We start from the raw sequence: 19706 nt of genomic DNA, 5'->3' as shown, positions 1-19706 counted from the left end.
CAGCTGAGTCTCAGCCAAAACGAAACAAAATCTAATGCTTCAGAGGAATAGATCACTTTTCTTCCTGATTACGTGTCAAAACTCTCCTAACCACAGGTTGGGGACCAGTGGTTATCAGCACTGGGTGCAGCCAGTCCCAGCCGTGCCATGGACAACCAGACTTTGGAGCCACGTTTCAGGCTCCTTGCACACCCACGGCCAGAGGGAACACAGAGGACACGTACATTTATATTTAGTAAAGTGTGTTCCTGTCCTGCCTCAGCCCCATTTCACAATCCCAGCTGTTATACCTGGACATAGAAAACACAATAAACCGGTAACATTCTTTCAAAAAAATATTTATTACTCAATAAAGTGACCTGTCGTTGCTGCTGTTGCCAGATCAAGTTAGGAAAACCCCAACACTCCAAGCACCCGACTCCTCCCAGCCGAAGACAGCGTGAGACACACAGGCCCTGGCACAGGGCCTGGTGAGAGCTGCAGTGAGTGGGGTGGCTGAAGGAGAACTGGGGGCCGACCTCCCCATTACAGAATGGCTGCTTGAACCCAGCAGGGAGGGAATGGCAGTGTCCTGCTCCCGTGGGATGCTGGGGACTGGGGACAGCAGGGTCTGGCCTTGTGAGGAAGTGTGAGCTCCCTGGAGCACGGCCATGGGGCTCAGCTCTGCACGCTCTGCAGCACGGCTCTGCCATGCAGAACGAGCTTCCCAACCAGGGCTTTGCTTAAAAATCGCCAGTGGCTTACAAAAATCCCAATAATGGATTTTTTTTTTTTTTTGAGAAAACTAGAAAAAGACCCCAAATCCTCAGAAGTCACAGCTCTTCTCAGCCCTCTGGTTCCTGTCTTGCTGCTTCTTCCCCAGGAGACCTGGGCAACCAGCATGCCCACTGTCACAACAGCTCCCACTTATTTCTGCCACCCATAGCCAGTGTGAGGGAAAAAATCCAACCTCCCAGGGCCTGTGCCCATGCTGCCAGAGCCCTGCCTGGTGTCAGTGTTTGTACACATCCACAGAATTCCTGCTCTTGGCATCCCTCTCCACTCTTGCAGCCCCTAGGGATGGGGAGCAGCCAGCTCCCTGCACACCAGATCCCTCGGCAGCTCCCTTTTGCTACCACCTTCTCCCTGCTCCTGCCCACTCCTCCGATGGACACTGCTCCAGCTGCGCCAGCCAATGAGGCTGGGCTGACGACCCAGAGCAGCAAAACTACTCCAAGAGAACAGGGGAGGAAAGCTTTATAAAAAAATAAGCTCTTTTTTTCTTCCCTCCTCCAAACAAGGCAGAGCATTTCTGCCTTTCCCTTCTCCAGGCATCCTTCCTCCCCCCTCCTTCCCTCTGACCTGAACCTCTTTGCTCCCAACACGAGCTGCTCCGAGTCTTGTTAGCCCGTGCCCCTCATGACACCGCTCCTCGTCCCACAGCGCAGCCAGAGAAGAGGCAGTTCCCCCCAGAGTGGCACGGCCAGCGTCCCTCCAGGCAAGTCCCCCCTCTCACTTCTGCTCCGCCTCGTCGGCCACCGCGGTCACCTCGATGGCGGCGGCAGCGTGCTCGTCCCCGGCGGCCTCGGCGGCACCGGACGGGACAGTCACCACCGTGCTCCCACCGGGAGCTATTTGTGTCACATTCTGGATGGTCGTGCCAAGTCCTGGAAGGGTCAGGAGCTGGAAGGGGCTCACCACCTTCACCACTGTGCTGCCATCCTGGACCGCAGCCGTGCTCAGCACCGTCAGGTTGGAAGCGTCCGGGTGGATCTCCACGGTGCCGGGGAAGGTGGAGCCGGCGGAGGCCAGCACCGTGTACCCCCCCAGCAGAGGGGAGGCCGGGGAGCTGGCGGCGGGGGGCTGGGCCGGGCTCTTCCCCAGCACCGAAGGAGGGAGGGCCGAGACCACTTTGCCAAGAGGGAGATTGGCAATCTGGGACACTGGCATGCCGGGGGTGACAGTGAGCTGTGCTGGCTGGGACAGAACTTGGGAGGTGATGGCAGCTGGTCCAGAGGTGGCCCTGGTCAGCCTGGGGCGTTTCAGAGGTGTGGGAACAGAGACGGGTGTGAGGGTCATCAGGACGTTGTTGAGATGCTGTGATTTGTGCTTCAGCTCCTTCGCTCGCTTGCGGTGCTCGTCGCACTGCTGCTCCAGAGCTGGAGAGAGAAGAGGTTTGGCTCAGCTTGGATCCTGGACAAGCTTCCCAGAGGCCTGTGACAATGCCTTGTGTGGCTGGTTTAACACCATCAGCTTTAACACAAACCCCACTTTCTCAGCCCAAAAGAAAATGCACCGGCAGCAATGCCCAGTGCCACACTGCTGTGTCCAGGGCATACCTGCCAAATCCCGTGTGTACTGCTCCCTCGAGCGATCCATCTGGCACTTGTGGCTGGCCAGGACCTTCTTGACCAGATCCAGCATCCCAAAGTTCTGGACTACGTTGTTGAGTAAAACAGCATCTTAAAAACAAGACAGAGAATCTTTGAGGAAGCAAAATTCCCTGCACAAACTATTTGTGGCTTGGCAAAAGCCACACAACAAACATGTCCAGCTGAGACAGCCAAAATCTGCGGGAGGATAATGCAAGAGGCTGGGGAAGAGAAGAAGGCAGAAGCCATGAGAAAGGGCAAGAGGTCATTGGCCATGTAAACAGTCCTCTCCTGCCTAGGAGGGGTGATAAGAAATCTGCTGGCACAGTAGCTGCTTGCTGCATCATTATTCCAATGGCCTAAATTCCACCTCAATTCCCAAGCCAAGCATTTGTCCAGACCCAGAGCCAGCAGAGAGGAAGCCCCAGGCATGGGGAATTGGAGAACTGAGGTCACCTGAATTATCTGCAAGTGCAACCTCATCAATCAGCCAGAAATGAGATTTCTTATGATGAGCTATGTCTCTATCATGCCATCCAGATACCCCTAAGGATAAAAACATCCACAAGCCCCTCTCCCAAGATGACTGACCACCCATGTCCATGTCCTTACCCCCGAGTTGCAGCGGGGGATCCTGTGCTCGCTGCTGCAAGCCCTTCATGGTCTCCACCAGTTCCTGGTGGAACTCATGGATCACTTCTTCCAGGAGACCACTGTCCTTCAGACCTTGCCAAAAAGCAAAGGTGTCATCTGGAGAAAGAGGAAGCAACGGAGAACCTCAAAATCCTCGGCAGGGTTTAACGGTAATCTGCTATGGGTTCCCTGTGGACACCCCTGCAGGGTGCAGTCCTGCCGGGCTGGGGCAAAGCCCACCCAGAGCACAGACACAAAGGAGGATATGCTCTTCCCACCCTCTCCCACACCAACAAGACACTTTGCTACAGCCAGTAGCACCAAGGAGAATGATTTTATGACCCTTCTGATAAGAATTTTTTTCCCCCAGAGCCACATTTGGCCCTGGCTTTGATATGTTGGTGCTTGGAAACAACTTAATTGCAAGGCTGCGCAGCCAGCCCGCACACCGGAGGGATGTAACACATTCCATCAGCACAGAAGGAATAATCCCAGTGGAGGCTCATGCAAGACTGCTCTGCTAAGAGGGTCCTTCCTGCTCCTTACCCTGCTGCTTCCCTGTTTGCCCACATCTCCTCCACCCAGCGAGCCCTGCGGGATGCCAAGCCATACCTCCAATGCTGGTGCTCCAATCGCTGGCATCCTCGCATGTTTCTATGGTTATTGTAGCCGGGGATCCGTTCACTGCAACCAATAGCAAAAAAGAAGAGAAAAAAATTCCCAGGTCCTGATTTTTCCCTGTATTTTCACAGGCTGTTTCCAAAGGAAGCACTCCCTTGCTGCATTTCTGTACTTCTCCTTTATATTGCAGAGGATCGCATCTGTTTGAATGCAGATCTCAATGCTGAACAGAGACACCCAAGTGGCTGCTGTGCCAGCTGTACTTATTTTCCTACATTAAGAATGCAATCCCCAGGGACTGCCCCTGCAACCTTTGCAGCACAAGAACACACGCTTGAGAGCAGCATTTCCCTCCTGTTCCCTCCTGAAAACACACCAGCACTGCTCAGGGCAAAAGTCAAACAGATTTAGAGTCTGATTTTTTGGCAGCCCTTTTTACCCAGCCACCATTTGTCTGGAGGGTTTCTAAAGCCTCCAAGGGAAGAGCAGCCCCCTGCTGCACAGGGATGCAGGGGGGGTCCCTCCTTCCCTCCAGCTCTGCCAAATCTCAGCAGTTTTGTTACCATAGAGCCGGGGAACAGGCGTCATTCATGCCATGTGCAGGAGCAGGATGGATGGGAATGTGGCCAGAGCCCCACAGAGCTGTGCAGAGCCTTTGGAATGCTCAGTTGCAGGCATTAAATCCAGTCCCTCTGCTCCTTTACTCCACAGCTTCTAGGGCTCTGGTTATTTCAGCACAGCCCAGCAGCTGGCAAACATCTCCCATTAATGAGCTCATGTTTAACAGGGGCTCTTGGAGTGGGCTGGGCTGTGCATCAGCTTCAGCTTCCCCACCACAACAGCAGGATGTGGTGGATGGGTGCTCTGCAGAGCCAGCCAAGGGGCTTATCCTGTCCCAGAGGCACCACCAGGAGCTTGGGGTGTGGGGCACTTTCAGGGCTGTTCTTAATGCTCAGGGGCAAAAGGAGTTAAATACAGAATTATTTAAAAATTAAAATGCTTTCCAATTAAACAAATACCTGTAATTATAGGTCAAATTAATAAAATCAGAGAATGGCTTGGGTTGGAAGGGACCTCAAAGCTCATCTCATTCCAACCCCCTGCCATGGGCAGGGACACCTTCCACTAGACCAGATTGCTTGCTCCAAGTATTGTCCAACCTGGCCTGTGACACTTCCAGGGATGGGGCAGCCACAAGAACCTTGGTTACGTGGCACTCATGGGCTCTGATGTGCCAAAGGCCCTGCTGAGGGTGAGGAAGGGCTGCACGTACCATCAGCAGAGGCAGGAGTCAGAGGGATGTACTCTGTTGATGTCTGGCTGGTCAGGGACACCCTGGCTCCTGTCAGGTCAATTTTGGTGCTCCGGCAGGTGTTGGAACAGACCTTTGTGTGCTGATAAAAATCCAGCTCTCCTGAGTCCATAATCTTCCTGAAAGACAGGGAGCAAGCACAAGGACAGGCACATCAGCAACAGCTAAGAGCTCTGAGATTGCTCCTGGCAGCCTTCACCCCAAACTTCTGAGTCCCAAAACACCAAGAGAGCAGGCAGAGCCAGCAGGAGCCCTTACTGGGACTGACTAATTCATTTCTTGAGGAAGGAAGGGGAAGAGAGAGCCCCTAACTGGGGCCACCAGCACATCCCCTCCAAAGCTCCAGCTTCCAACCAAAGGATCAGCTGGAGTCTCAGTTCAGGGTGAGACCACAGGGAGCTTCTTTCTTGCCTTTTTGACTCTATAGCTCAAAAGGAGATAGGACATAACCCTATTTAGAAACTAAAATCAGGTCTCTCATCTCATTCAAAGGGAGTGCCAACACTGGAACACAGGATCTTCCAACCCAAGAACATTATCTCCAAAACATTCCCAGGCCTTGCTGGCCAACAACCACCTAAGCTTCCAGAGATATGCTCCCATGGGATGCTGGGTTTGCCTTCAGACATTCCCCTGAAGTGTTTTTCCCCCCTCTCAAAGCCCTGCCTTGACAAAGCCTAAACCTATTATGCAAAATTTATGTGGAGCAAAAGCTGCTTAAAAGGAATACAGGAGATGCCTGCATTGAAGTAGAATAATACAGGGAAAGGCAATGTCACCCTGTGAAAAGAGCACAAAACCACTGACAGTTCCTGGGGAAAGAGGTGATTCTTTTTTAATCCTGTCCAAAGGCAGAGAAAGACTTTAATTAAATCACAGTTTCAGGCTGGTGTTCAGGAGGACCATAGAGGAATTGAATTATTGTAGTTAATACTAGAGAAGAGAAATGTTTGCAATAAAGAAGCCTTTTTTTTTTTTTTGCCAAGGACTTATTTAGAAGTGATGTCAAGCAGGAGTGCTGCAACCAGAGCATTGGTGATGACCAGACTGATTTCATTTGGTGAGTCACGCCGAGAATCCACAGACAGCATGGCCCAACCACCAGCAGCCATTAAAATTTCCAATGTCCCTACACCAGCTGGAAACTCAGTGTGGTTCAAGGCCTGAAAAGGCTAGAGAAATATTTCTTGCCCCAAATTATTCCCTAAGCACAAGGACAGAACAAAGCCATTGGACTGACCACATTTGGGACCAGGCTGTCATTACAACAAACGTTTAGAGTGGTTCATTTGCTCCCTCAGCAGCAAACCTGCCATTCCAAAGTTGTGCTCCCCCCCACCACAATCCCCCAGCAGTGGCCAGAGCCACAGAGGAAGGCACTGACCGGAGCATGATCCCGTTCATCCGGATCGCCCGCTTCCAATCCTTCAAGGTCGACTTGCCTGCCAGGTGGACAAACTCCTTGGGGCTGATGAGGTGATCGTGAAACTGCAAAAGGCAGGGGTGCAACATCAGTGCCACGAGCCATAAACGAGCCAAAGGTGCCCTGTGAGCAGGGTTCAGCTGCAGCCTGCTGGCATTTCCCAGTGCCTGACAGTGTCTGCAGCCTCCACGTGCCACTGAGCACCCCCAAACCACATGGCTGCCAGGCACTCCCCACCCCAGAGAACACTGCCCAAGTTAGAAAGATTAAAGCCAACACTGCTGTCACCAATGGTTAGTTAACAGCTGCTCCAAGCCAGGGCTTCGGGCGTGTGTGAGTTTGCCCAGCTCAGGCAGGACAGCTGGGAAAACACCCATAGCTTGCAAAGTATCATTAACAGCAGGGAGCTGCTCACGCTCCCACTGACAATGGACTCAGTGAAAGCTGGGCTGCACTGTTAACATTTGGGTCCACGGGCACGTTATGCCCCACAGGGGAGAGAGAAGAAGCCCATTTGGTCTTTGACCTTCTGCTCCCAAGCCCAACCATTGGTATCAGGGAACCTCTGGCCTCTCTGGCCGTGCACACCCACTGCTACTGCAAACCAGCTTCAGGGAGCTGGCACACACCGTGCCAACTCTTCCCTTTCTTTTATTGCCCTACACACCCAGCTGTGCCTGAACCCAACAGCAACCTGCAGGATCACAGAATTATAGAATCACTAAGGGTGGAGAAGTCCTCCAAGATCCTTGAGTCCAATCATGACCCAGTTTTCTTAAGAGCTGCCTTACAACCCATCTCAAAGGATTTCCCAAATCCAGACCTCCTTTTTTCCATGGCCATGTTGACCAACACAGAACAACTCACTGCATGAGAAACTGCATCCCTGAACAAGGACAAGGGCTTCTGTGCAGAGAGGACACATTTTAGGAGGCAGCAGCATCTATCCTTTGCCTCACAGATAGAGGAGACCACCTCTGCTGGGAAGGGCAAGGACTATCCTTTGGGAACCCAAGGAGACTCTCCCTCAGCAGGGTATTGTTTAGGCTGTGTACAAATGCCAGCAATGACTCACTCATGCCATGTTCCTGAATTCATGTAAATTTTAACCATGAGTGATCCAGCACACAGCAGCAACTCTTCAGTAGGTCCTCAATCAATACACTCCTCACACTTCCCAACTGAGCAGACACTGCAAGTGCCCAAATTTCTCAAATTTTCAATAACACATTAAACTGAGGCACCATCTCTCCAGCTAGAACTACACAATATAGTCAGGACAAATATCAGGTACCCCAGCACCAGGAAAATGTCATCCTTTACTACCATGACATGGTTCAGATGTAAAGCAGCTGATCAAAGCTTATCACAACCAGGACAAGCCAGGTCACCTCAAAATGTGGGCAAGGGGAAAGCACAAGTCCAGTGCTGGGCTCTCTGTCCTCACCTGCACACACTTCACATTGATTCCAGGGCACACAAACTTCCTCCAGATGAGGTTGGCTTTGCTGTCCCCACAGGTGATGGGGTAGACAATCTCTGCCTCCAAACTGTCCTCATCTTCAGCCATCTTCACTTCTCACAGGGATCAGAGGAAGGGACAGATCAAAGAGAAATATGAGCCACAGCTCCTGATTCACATGCCTGAGCCACACATGCAATGACAGTTTTGAAACTCAGAAATATAAAAAAAAAACCAAAACAACTAGATGATGCATGTTGGGGTGTGCTGGGGTTTGTGGCCACCACTCATTTGCACTTTGCTATGAAAGTATCCAAACACCCAAATTTCTCAGGCAAAACAGCCCAGTAAGATTCATGCCAATCCAGCTGCAGCTGAGCACAGGGAATATGAGAAGTCATCCATTCTTGATAAAAGAGAATGATGTTATCTGGGTGGAGTCACCCTTGGTTTTAAAGTAAAACTGGTTTCAAGTCAACATTAGCCCAGCTGATCAGTCTTTGCTCCCTAAACTCACTTTTACTTGCAACCAAAGCCAGCAAGTTGCTGCAAAACTGACACCCCCGTGGCAAGCTGGAATGGCAGGACCAGGGATGGCTGGACACAGGGACACATCCCAGACCAGGAGAGGGCAGCAGCAGCCCAGCCAGCCACTGCCAGCTCCCTGCTGGTCACCGAGCCCCCTGGATGCTGGGACAGCATCGCTGGCACCCCTGGGATGGCATCCCCAAGGCCCACAAGAGAACACCCCCGGGGCCCCAGCAGCTCTGCACAGCAGTGCTTGGGGTGTCCCACCTGACCCCAGCGCAGGGCTGGGGCACACTGGGGCGCTGCAGCTGCCACCAAGGGGCTATGGAAAGAGCTGACCTACCTAGAACCGCTTCCTTCAGGTCTGTGGAGGCTGTGAAGGCAGCAGCAGCTGCAGCAGCTGCATTTTCAGTCTCCAGAGTGTCTTCGTTGATGTCACCGCTGGGAAGAGAGGCAGAGGCATTCTTAAGCCATGTGGCTGTGCCACCCCCACACCCGATGCCCTGTGGAGACATTGCCTCACAAGTCCCTTGGATCACATTTTCCCACAAGAGCTAAGAGTCAGCTCTGGGTTTGAGAGGCTCAGCTCCATTTTTTCATGTGGAGATGAAGAACCCCACAGCAGGCAAGCCCCTGTCAGCAGCCTGGCCAGCTCTCTCTCACTCCCCTTTAATCCCAGCCCTGTGGATCTGCCTCCAGCCCAGCCCATGCTGGAGAGCTGGCATGGAGAGATGCTGTTAGCACAGCCCCTTGCTCAGAAGTCACTGCCAGCCTTTGGAAGCTTTGCCTGAGATTTCCCCAGGAAAAACATGTGTGAAACATGCTGCTGCTGTCTGGGCAATGGACTGGCTGAACCCCCTGGTATGCAGGATGCTCCAGGGAGCAGGACCTCAAGGAGCCACAGAGACACTATAAAGGAGTTCGACAAACGCCAAGAGCAGATCTGTGAGCAGAGATAACATAACATGAGTTACAGACACTTGCAATACAATCTCTGAGCCTCTTAAAACTTGATATATCCATGACATTCATTAATAGCTGGCTATCCAGCAGCTTCCACTGTCCCCACGCTGGGATCTCCATCTTCTCTGGGTGCTTTGCCCATGGAGTCACACAGTGGGTCCTGCACAGCACCCACCCCATCGCTGTTCTCCCATCCCAGGTACAGGAATATGGAGCCCCAAGCCCCTCCAAGGAGCTTCCCACACTCAGAGAGCACAGGCACTTCTGGCTGGCATGTGGGACATGCTCCTCACCCCCTTGGCTTTGGAGGTGAGGTCCCAAAGGGAGGGAGCCCACACTGGTGCCCTTATGGATCCACCCGTACCTCACAGCCAGTGCTCAGCAGGGACCATTCCTAATGGGTTTTCATACAAATACAGAATGGTTTGGGCTGAAAGAGCCCTTAAAACTCATCTTGTTCCAGCCCCTCCCATGGGCAGGGACACCTTCCACCATCCCAGGTTGCTCCAAGCCTCATCCAACCTGGCCTTGAACAATTCCAGGGATGGGGCAGCCACAGCTTCTCTGGGCAACCTGTGCCAGGGCCTCAGCACCCTCACAGGGAACAGTTTCTTCCTAATATCTAATCTAAGTCAACCCTCCTTTTAAGATGTATGTTTGGTGGTGTTAGCTGCAGAAAGCTTGATCCACAGGGGCAGGGGGAGAAACACAATTAGCTTTTCACATACTTTGGCATATAAACTCCCTAGGAAGACTCCACAGAGAAAATAAACCTGAAACCTCCCTCAGTTTGGTACCATGGATGAATTAAAAGACAGTCCTACTGACTCACTGGCAATCATATTTCTCGCCCGCCATGCCACGGGGACAAGGAAATTCAAGAGCAACTGGTTTTTCCATTCTGGGCTCCTAACACACAGCTCCAGGGTGGAACTGCAGCTTCAAAGCATCCCTCCCCTCAGCAGCTGCAGGGCAGGTACCTGTGGGGAGCAGCACAGAGATAAGGAATGGTGTGGGCGGCAGGCCAGCCTCACCAGGTGAGTGGCTCAGATGCTGCTCCAGAGAGGGCAGACAGCTCCTGCTGTGACAGAAAGAAGATGGACACAGCTCTGCCTCTGCAGCTCACAGTGACCACCAGCCCAGAGGCCTGGCAGAGCATGGGGAGGGTAGCATGAAAGGACTCGAAAAGGTAAACTCTGAGCTAAGGCATTTGCACCCAGGTGATTATTACACAAGTGGCAGTCTGACAGAAGAACAGAAGAATTCCACCCTGGGGTTTTTCATCAGTTTGCTGCTGGGTTCTTGCATTTCTCCAGGTGAAAGGCCAGCAGTGGCACTTCAGCAGGGTGCCAGAGAAAGCAACCCCTTCTTGCATGCAGAGCCCAGCACCCCACAGCCCTGACCTGCCTCCAGATCAAGAACCTCCACCAACTTACCCAGAAGAAACCCTCCAGCAGAAAAGTCAGCACCTTTCAGAGCCTCCTCCAGGACTCCACCACATTTGCACCGCTCCAAAAAACGACCAAAAGGTGCAACTGGATGGGGAGGAATAACTCAGCCCACGCCTTTAACCTCCAGAGGAAAACAAACAAACCAACTCCCAGCTTGTATGAAAAATTCAGGCAACTCAAGTCTGTGTCTGCCATGGACACGTGGGGAAGAGAAAAACCACAAAAAAAGGCGAGTGTCTCCATGCTGTTTCTCCCATCCCATTCCAGGGAAACAGGCAGAGGCAAGGGAAAACAAAAACACCTTCCAAGCCCCAGCAGTGCAGCCCCCCAGCTGGCCCTGCCTTTGCCAGTTGCCATGACGAAGGCAGGGGAGGATGGTTCTCATCTTCCTCCCCAGGAGGATCCGTACACCAGATGGGAGGAAGAGAAGAAAGCATGTGCAGATAACTCAGCAGGCTGGCATCTCCTTTCTTTTCTGCTCCTGCCTTGCCTGGAAACTTGAGAGAGAAAATTCTCCCCCAGAATCCTGTGCTGATCAGAAATACATGTACCTCATCAGACCATCAAGCACAGATCCCCTCCTCTCACAGACCAAAGAGAAAAGCTTCTTGCTCATTATTATTTTCCCATTTCCCTCAGCCTTTTCCTTAAGAACACATGAACTAATTAAGCTCTTAACAATTGGTTTTACAGAGGGTTTCTTTAATAGCAAACCCATACCCAGATGAGCACTAGAAAAAGGCACCGACCCCCAAGCTGAGTTTGGTTTAAGTGTCACACCAGGCAAACAAAGCTCCCCATGTGAGCGGTGACTGAGCCAACACCAAGAGATCCCAGGCCGTGCCTGCAGCTGCTCTCCTGACACCAGAGGGAAATCAGAGGGAAAGGGAGAAGGAGCCAGCACCACTGTGGTATTGCCCCAGGAGGAGCACAGCCTGGTAGGGGCAACTGTCCAAGGCCACAGAGAGACCATGGGTGGCTCGTGCTGCCACCCACCACCAGCCCCACTGCCCTGCTCAGCGAGGGGAGTCAGGCAGGTTTTACCCTGTGACACCAAAATTCACACCCTTTCCATTAACCCACTATCATCCACAGGAATGGGGGAGCAAAGGGCCTGTCCAAGGGCTCTTCTCCAGAGAGATGCATAGAAAACCTTCAGGGAATCTCTTCATCCATGCCAAGACATCTCTGCTCACAGCTAAGAATAAATGAAAGCATTCCTCTCTGTGCTGCATGGAGCTGTCCTGCCCCTGACCATCCAGGGGACACTGGGAGGGTGAGAAAAGGTTTCCAAAGAAAAACAGGAAGGGAACTCAGAGTGAAAGGAAACCACTTGACTGAGCCAGCCTCTGCCATGATCCATTTTCCCACAATGCTGCACATGGGTCTGTAGAGACTCAGAGCCACATGACAACCAGGAACCACTCTGCATCCAAGAGCAGCCACATCCCAAGAGTCACATCTGGCTGCTTCTCCACTGAGGGAGACAAGGGAGTCTCCATGGGACAGAAAACAAGAGGAGAAAAGCCCTTCTTCCCCACCATCACTGTTCTTCTGGGAATTGAAGAGGTTTTGGAAACACAGACCCAGGGTGTGGAGGAAGAGCAGGGCAGATCCTGCCCATCCCAGCACCAACAGCTCTTGCTTTTGCCTGTCCTGCCCATTCTTTACCAAAATTTCATCTATTAATGGGCTTTATCTCAGTTGAAGCAGCACAAGGGGAACGCCCCTGGACTGAGCGGTCACCTTCTGCCCTGCCCAAAGCCCCAGGGCACTGACACAAAGACACGTCTGAGAAAAGCAGACAAACACCTCCGGAGAGCAATAAACAGCCATTCAACACCCACTTATTTCAGACAAGCCTGCCTGGATGCAGCTCCAGGTGTGAACTTGGATTTTCTGCCCACTGAAAGAACAAAACACACAAACGGCTCCAGGCTCTGTCCCACCCAAAAAAACCACAGAGAAATAAAGCAAAGAGTCCATTGCTATGTGGGCCTTCAAGCCAGACTCTTAGGCCATGGCCAACCTGCCAATGAACAGACCAGACCTAAACAAACAGCAGCCCTGAATATAAAATGCCAACAAAAAAGGCAGAAATTGGGCAAAACAGCAGCACTTTAACAATCAGACCTGCACCTTTTTTTTTGAGCAGTGCCTCTCCATTCAGGGCAACACTCTTTCAAGGACACCTCTCTCACTCCTATTGCTGGCAGTGGAGGTTCCTGCAGAGCTCAGCCAAAAAACAGCCGACCCCAAACCTCCTCATCCTTCAGGGAAGGGGAGCTCAGCTGCACCACCCTCAGCCTGGTGAGGACAACTTGTCTCTTGGAGTTCAGAGCTCAGCACAGGCATCATGAAATAAATAGCAGAAAAACACTGATTTAGCTATTGCTGTCCTGCTCCAACTGGATTTGTGTTCACTCCAACATCCAAATCCAGAAAATCCCAGAAACCTGGAAAAATCCCAGAAATCCGGAAAAAATCCCAGAAAAAGGTATTTGGGGTTGGTCTTTTTTCCCCACCTCAAAAGAGGAAAAGAGTGGAGCCTGTTCTGCACAGAGCTGCAGAGCCCGGGTGTGGGAAGCCCTAGCAAGGAATGGACACTCCATGGCCACCGCTGAGGTGCCCACAGCAAGTAGGGATGCAGGAGGAAGCAGAGCGGGATAAATCCCATCTGGGAGGGTTTCCAGCACGTCCCCTCAGCGTGCACCAGCCCCATGTCTTACCCGTGCTGGGACAGGTTGGTGGTGACCAGCACTGTCTTGACCTCCTCCATGGCAGCGCCGTCCACGGCGCCGTCCGGCGTGGTCACCACCACCACCTCCTCCATGTGCACGCTGACGTCCGGCGTCGCCATCGCAGCCACCAGCTCAGTCACCACCTGCTGGGGGAGAAATTTGGGAGTGCCAGAGTCAAAAGGTGAGCTCGGTCATGGAAGGATCCTGGGAGCAAGGAGAGAAGGGACTGCAGGGATCCCATGCTCCAAAGGGGATGAGCGAATCCCCAAGTGCTCCATCGCAGGAGGGAGGATGAGGGGAAGCTCAACCCAACCCAACCCTTTGCAGGCTGGGTGAGAACGATGGGCATGGGTGGGATTGGGGCGCAGGAGGTGAAGGGCAGAGCGTGAAAGAGGTCCAAAAAAAAAAAAATGTTCCTGGCATCCATCATAAACTCTGTGAAGATACCCAGTTTGAAGGTGCATTTCCAAATGTATTTCAAACTATCTCACGATTTCACACTGTTGGAGGAGCTTGTCACTGTCTCCTCCACAGTAAAACAGGGATTCTTCCCTCCTCCAAAGTCACACACACAAAAAAAAAATCAAATTAAAAAAGCACGTCAAGCCCGCAGAAACAGTGACATCTGGAAACTATTTCAAAGTGTGCATTTCTAATAAATCAGCAATAGATGTAAGACAGCACTCCCTCTTCAGCTCTCTTGGAGCCCCTTTAGGAACTGAAAGGGACTCTCAGGTCTCCTCAGAGCCTTCTTCTCTCCACCTCTCTCAGCCTATCTCTCTCTAGAGCAGAAATGCTCCAGCCCTCAGAGCATCTCCATAACCTCCTCTGGACTTGCTCCAGCAGCTCCACATGCCTGTGATGCTGAGAGCCCAGAGCTGGATGCAGCTCTGCAGGTGAGGTCCCACCTGAGGAGAGCAGAGGGGAACAATCCCCTCCCTTGCCCTGCTGCCCACAATGCTGGGATCAGCCCATGCCCAGGTAAGAAGCTGGTGCCTACAAAGCATCTCCTACAGCACCTACAGCAGTGGTGCAGCCCCCACAGAGACAGGTAAGGGAACACCTCACCCAAATTTGGCCGTTCCAGGCTCAGACCCCCACGGAGAACTCCAAGCAGTGGCACTGAGCACAGCAGAGATGCCACCTGGCTCCCACCACTTCCCCAGGCCGTGGCTGGAGCACAGCACTGACCCAGCATGGCCAGTGTGACTTCACAACCAAGTTCATGCCCTGCAGAAACATCTGCCTGACCCACAGGGACACCACGAGGTGCTCCTTACCTCCACAGAGCCCACAGGGTCTATCCAATGGTCCCTCTGTGCCAAGCCCAGTACAAAGCCACCAGCAGAAGCACTTCAGTTTTTACAGCAGCACTGATGCTCAGCTGCCCTCAGCTCAACCCCTCCAATTTCTGTTGTCACTCTATCCCTACCCTTGTCCTTAATTTTGGGGTAAAACCCCTCCCACTTAGTGATTAGCATCACTCACAACACCCCTGAGCTGGGACTTGGCTTCAGGATGCCCCAGACATCCTGCCCAGCACCACAGGACTGAACCCCACGTGTGCTGCTCAGATGCCTCTGGGCAGGAACTAGCACTGAATGGAGAAAAAGTGGGCTGAAAACATAAGTAAAGAAAAAGTGGCTAAAAACACACCAGCAGTGGAGCTGTGGAGGGGGACAAGGGGCACCCCAGCCCTACCAGGACTCATGCCTGTCCCTCCTGGTGCACCTTGCAGGGTGCTGAGAGTGTGTCAAGGGCTGTGGGAAAGATCTGGGGTGAAGTGAGGAAGAAAATATAAAAGGAAAAACAGCACAGCACAGCTGGGAGAGGAGACAGATTTTTGGGGTGCAGCATCAGGAGGGCAGAGAGACCAGATCACCCTGTGTGCAAGGCTGTGCACAGAGAGGGGGATGCATGGGGAGGTGGCTTTAGGGAGGTTAAACAGAGCTGCAGAGGGTGGGGGGACCATGGGGTGCCCAGGGGTACACGGGGAGAGGAGATGCAGAGCAGCACAGACAGCAGGGGTGGGGGGCTGCCCGGAACAGAGCGGCAGGCAAGCTGCAGGACGAGGACGAGCGCCCCAAGGAGGGGGAAGAAGGCAGAGTGCAGCACAGGAGGACCCAGAGAGGGGGTGCCCGGGGGGCTGCAGGGCTGGGGGAGGATGGGGGGCGGTTTGCAGAGTGGGGTGCCCGGGGGCGGAGGGCGCTGCACGTGGAGGCTGCCGTGGAGGGGGTCTCCCGGGGCTGCCCCGGTGCCGAGGCAGGCGGGCGGGCAGGGGGTGCCCCGGGTGTCGTCGCGGTGCCCCCGTCCCCCCCCCCATTTCCCCGGTTCCCGTTGCGGGGAGGCGCGCGCGGGGGGGGGGGTTGCGGGGGGCCGAGAGGGGCGCGTGGGCGCGCTCCCGCTGGCAGGGAGGAGGAGGAGGAGGAGGAAGAGGAGGAGGAGGAGGCGGGGGGCCGCGGGGCGGGCGGGCGGCCGGGCGCTGCCGCCGCCGCCGTAACGTCCTGACGCTCCGCAGGGACCCGGGCGGCGCGTGCGGCGGAGGCCCCGCGGCGGGCGAGGCCGCGCCCGGCGCTTACCTCGGGCCGGCGTCCCGCGGGCCCCGCACGGGCTGCGGCGGCGGGCGCTGGGGCCGGGCGGCGGTGGGCGCGGGCAGGGCGGGCGGCGGCGGCGGCGGCGGCGGGGCGAGGCCGGGGGAGCGGGGCTCCGCCGCGCGGCTCTGGGGCCCCGCGCAGGCGCACGGCCCGCACCGGCTACCGAGACTTATTTGGCGCGGGCGCCGCGGCCCGCGCTCCCCGTGAAATAGGGACCGGGCGGGCGCTCTGCGCCTGCGCCGCCGCCGGGCGGGGGTGGGAGGGGGCGCGGCGCGCGCCGCCGGGGGTCCCCGCGCGCGGGGTCCTGCGGGGGAATCCCCCCGTGACCCCCCCCCCCGTGACCCCACCCTGTGTCTCCTCTTTACCCCCCATGTCTCCCATCTGTCCCCGGCCCACGTCCTTCGTGTCCTCCTCCTGGTCCCCGGTACCCCCCTGTCCCCTGTGTGTGTCCCATGTGCCCCGCACGCCCCCCGTGTCTCCTGCCTGCCCCCGTACCGTGTACCCGGCCTGTGTTCCTTTGGCCTCCCGCGTGCCCCCCGTGTCCCCCTCCAGGGTTCTGCGTGCCACCCGTGTCCCCTGTATGTCCCCCCGGTCTGTGTGCCCCATGCGTGTCTCCCGACCGTGCCTCCTATGTGCCCCCATGTCCCCTACGTGTCCCCAGCTGGGGTCTGCATGACACTTTTTCTCCTCTCTCATGCATGCCCCCATGTCCCTTCCAAAGTCCTGCATGCCCCCTGTGTCTCCCTCCTCAGTCCTCCGTGCCCCCCATGTCCTCTGTGTATCCTTTTCAGGGGCTCTGCAACCCCCCCATGGCCACTGTATGTTCCCCCTTGGCTGTGTGTGTCCCCTCCATGTCCCCTGTGTATGTCCCCCAAGCCCTGTGTCCCTCCGTAGCTCTCCAGGGTTTTGTTACAGCCCTCAGCTGTTCACGGCTGACCACTTCCTTGAACACCTCTAGTGATGGAGCAGCCACTGCTTCTCAGGACAGCCTGTCCAAGGGCCTCACCATCCTCACAGGGACAAATTTCTTCCCAGTATCCCATCTAACCCTGCCCTCAGTCAGTGTGAAGCCATGACCCCTCACTCTGTCACTCCAGGCCCTTGTCCAAAGTCTCCCTCCATCTCTCTTGGAGCCCCTTTAGGCACTGGAAGGGGCTTTAAGGTCTCCCCAGGGCCATCATTTAAGCATTTCCAGCATTTAAAAAGTGTCCTTGAGCAGTTTGATTCGGGGCTGTTTTCCTCTTTGAGCCGTCCCAAGCTGCTGCTGGTCCTTGCCAGCACTAACCCTCGAGCTGTGACTCTGCTCTCTGCGTTTCCCCAGCCACCACAAGCTGTCACAAGTTTTGGTTAATTTCTGCCATTTCTGTGCCTGTGAGGCCCAGGGTTTAGGAGGCACTCAAGAATTTCTCAGGGAGGACTTTTAGCATGATTTTACCACATTGCACTTCTTCTGTGAGTAGGTGGTTAACACGTTCTGGGAACGGATGAGCGAGGCCAGAGGCCCCAAAAGTCGTGAATCCCTTTTGGAAGCACTTGCTGTATTTCCATTCTGTCAGCTTTTCGCAGCTAGGGGGTGGGTGGCTTTTCCTGACAGGTGTTCAGGTGGCGTTTGGTCCGTTTAGTATTTTTTACACAAATTTCTAATGATCCTGTGTGATATATTTGTGGTGATTTATTTAATGCTTTTTTTTCCCCCCAAGGCTCTTCCTCTTTTTTTTTTTTGTCCCCTGCAAACCAACCCTGCCTGATAACCAGCTGCCACCTCTATTTCCCTCATGTTGCCCCTCACCAGTCTACCCCAGCTAATACCAATAAAGTGATATTCCACAAGGAATTGCATTTCTTTTCCTCTCCCAAGATAATCAGTGGTAACCAGCAAGGTTAAATCACCCACTGGAAATGGTGACTCCCTTTTCCATGGAAGCATATCTGTCTCTCTACCAGTGCCACTGCTGCATCCTCGGGACCCCAGTGGGGTGGGACCGGACAGATAAAAGGTCCCTTTTTCCTCTAAAACCATCTCCCTTACAGTACCCAAGAGCAGTGGCCTTATCAAGGTGGTAAGAAGGCAGCAAACCCCCAGAAATGCTGCCCTACTCCAGTTTTCCCTCTTGGAAACCAAAACCTGGCTTTTGTTGTCAGATCCCAGGACACAGGAAGGTCCCTGTGCTCCTCCTCGCTCAGAGGGTGGGATGATTTCACCTCCTGGCACCCAGTCTGCTCCCTGCTCTGCCCCTTTATCAGTGGGCAGACCTGCTCCAGCTGTGGTGCCAGTGAGGCTGCTGAAACAGGATGAACTGTTATCTTTCAAACCAAATCACTGCAGAATTTCTGGGTTTTGCCTGCCCAGGTGAGCCTTTGCACTCACCCTGGCAGAGTCTCTGATCCCTTTCCTTACTCAGGCACAGCTCAAGCACTTTGTAGGGATCTCTTCAAGGGTTATGTAGGTATTTTGCTTTCTTGACTTGATTTTTTCCACAAGGAACCCTTGACATGGCATGGAGTGACAAGACAGGGGGCACTGACAGGGGGCAGGGTGAGATTGGATATTGGGAATAAATTCTTCCCTGTGAGGGTGGGGGGAGCCTGGCACAGGGTGCCCAGAGGAGCTGTGGTTGCCCCATCCCTGGAGGTGCTCAAGGCTGGACAGGACTTGGAGCAGCCTGGGATAGGGGAAGGTGTCCCTGCCCATGAGAGGGGGTTGGAACGAAACCATTCCTTGATTGTATGATTTTGTGGGTGCTGCTAGAGTGTGGTTCAAACGTTCAGTATTGTGTCTTCAGCACTCAGCCCCACAGGGCTGCACAGTGGGCAGGGCTGGAAGGTGGTGGGAGCCTCTCCACAATTCCATCTGCTCCTCCTGCCCCATCCTGCCCCATCCTGCCCCAGCAGATCCCATGCCTCTGTGGTTTTCTCCTTCAGATCACAAAAGGATTAAGGATGTGTCTTGAATTAACTAGTTAGGAGGTGACCATGCTTGGTCTCATCAATATATCTCAAATTGTCTGGCACCAAGGACCATGCCTAAGACAAATGCAGGGGTTTTCTTTGCTACATCCATGTTTTAGAAGAGCCTGGGTTAGTGGACTGTATCAAACCTTAGAGGAAAAGGGAGCAATGCTGCGTTTGCAGTCAGGTTGTTATCTCCGGAATCAGGAAGGTCAAGCTGCAAAAATAGAATTCCTGTTTGTGCGGGCAGCAGCATCCTGAGGACACGTGGGAAAAGCATCAGGCATGGGCTGCTTGCCACTGCCACCACCGTGATGGCCCCAGCACTGTCCTGGCACTGTCCTCCTGGCACTCTCCTCCCTGCCCTTACAGAACACAGAATTAAAATTAAAATCCCTCCTGTCTTCCCCTCAGTTTGTCTCCTTGTGCACCCAGTGCTGCTGAGCTCTGTGCAAAGTCTCTCACACTGGTTATTTTGATGGGATCACAAGATGTGGGACAGCCCAGGAGGATGCTGCCATTTCAATATCCCCTCAAGGACAGGGAGGACAGTGGCCAGTGACACTGGGCACCATTGTGGTGGCAAAAGCCCTCCCCAAAAGGCAAGTGGGGGAACCTTTCCCCAGCAGCAAGGAAAGCAGCCAGGCACCTCTCCCACATGTCCTTGTGGATTACAAA

The 19706-nt window shown here is 54.1% G+C and overlaps 1 protein-coding gene across 4 annotated transcripts; it reads right to left on the bottom strand.

Moving 5' to 3' along the window:
* Positions 1-322: 322 nt before the first annotated feature.
* GMEB2 (glucocorticoid modulatory element binding protein 2) lies at positions 323-16117 on the bottom strand. Of its 4 annotated transcripts, none has more exons than XM_030963346.1 (10): positions 16065-16117; positions 13474-13631; positions 8674-8771; positions 7788-7918; positions 6302-6405; positions 4879-5036; positions 3597-3668; positions 2964-3101; positions 2319-2441; positions 323-2138 (listed from the first exon to the last, which is right to left on the bottom strand). In XM_030963346.1, the coding sequence occupies exons 2-10, from the start codon at positions 13602-13604 to the stop codon at positions 1492-1494; spliced, it is 1602 nt and encodes a 533-aa protein (XP_030819206.1). In that variant the 5' UTR covers positions 13605-13631; positions 16065-16117; the 3' UTR covers positions 323-1491. The 4 variants fall into 4 exon arrangements, with proteins under 4 accessions (XP_030819206.1, XP_030819208.1, XP_030819207.1 ...); XM_030963348.1 differs by having other exon boundaries at positions 7788-7915; XM_030963347.1 differs by having other exon boundaries at positions 13474-13628; positions 16065-16100.
* Between the last annotated feature and the right edge of the window lie 3589 nt (positions 16118-19706).

The sequence above is a fragment of the Camarhynchus parvulus genome, chromosome 20 (genome assembly GCF_901933205.1).
Source record: "Camarhynchus parvulus chromosome 20, STF_HiC, whole genome shotgun sequence".
NCBI lineage: Eukaryota > Metazoa > Chordata > Aves > Passeriformes > Thraupidae > Camarhynchus > Camarhynchus parvulus.
This window is presented reverse-complemented; position numbering and strand designations above follow the sequence as displayed.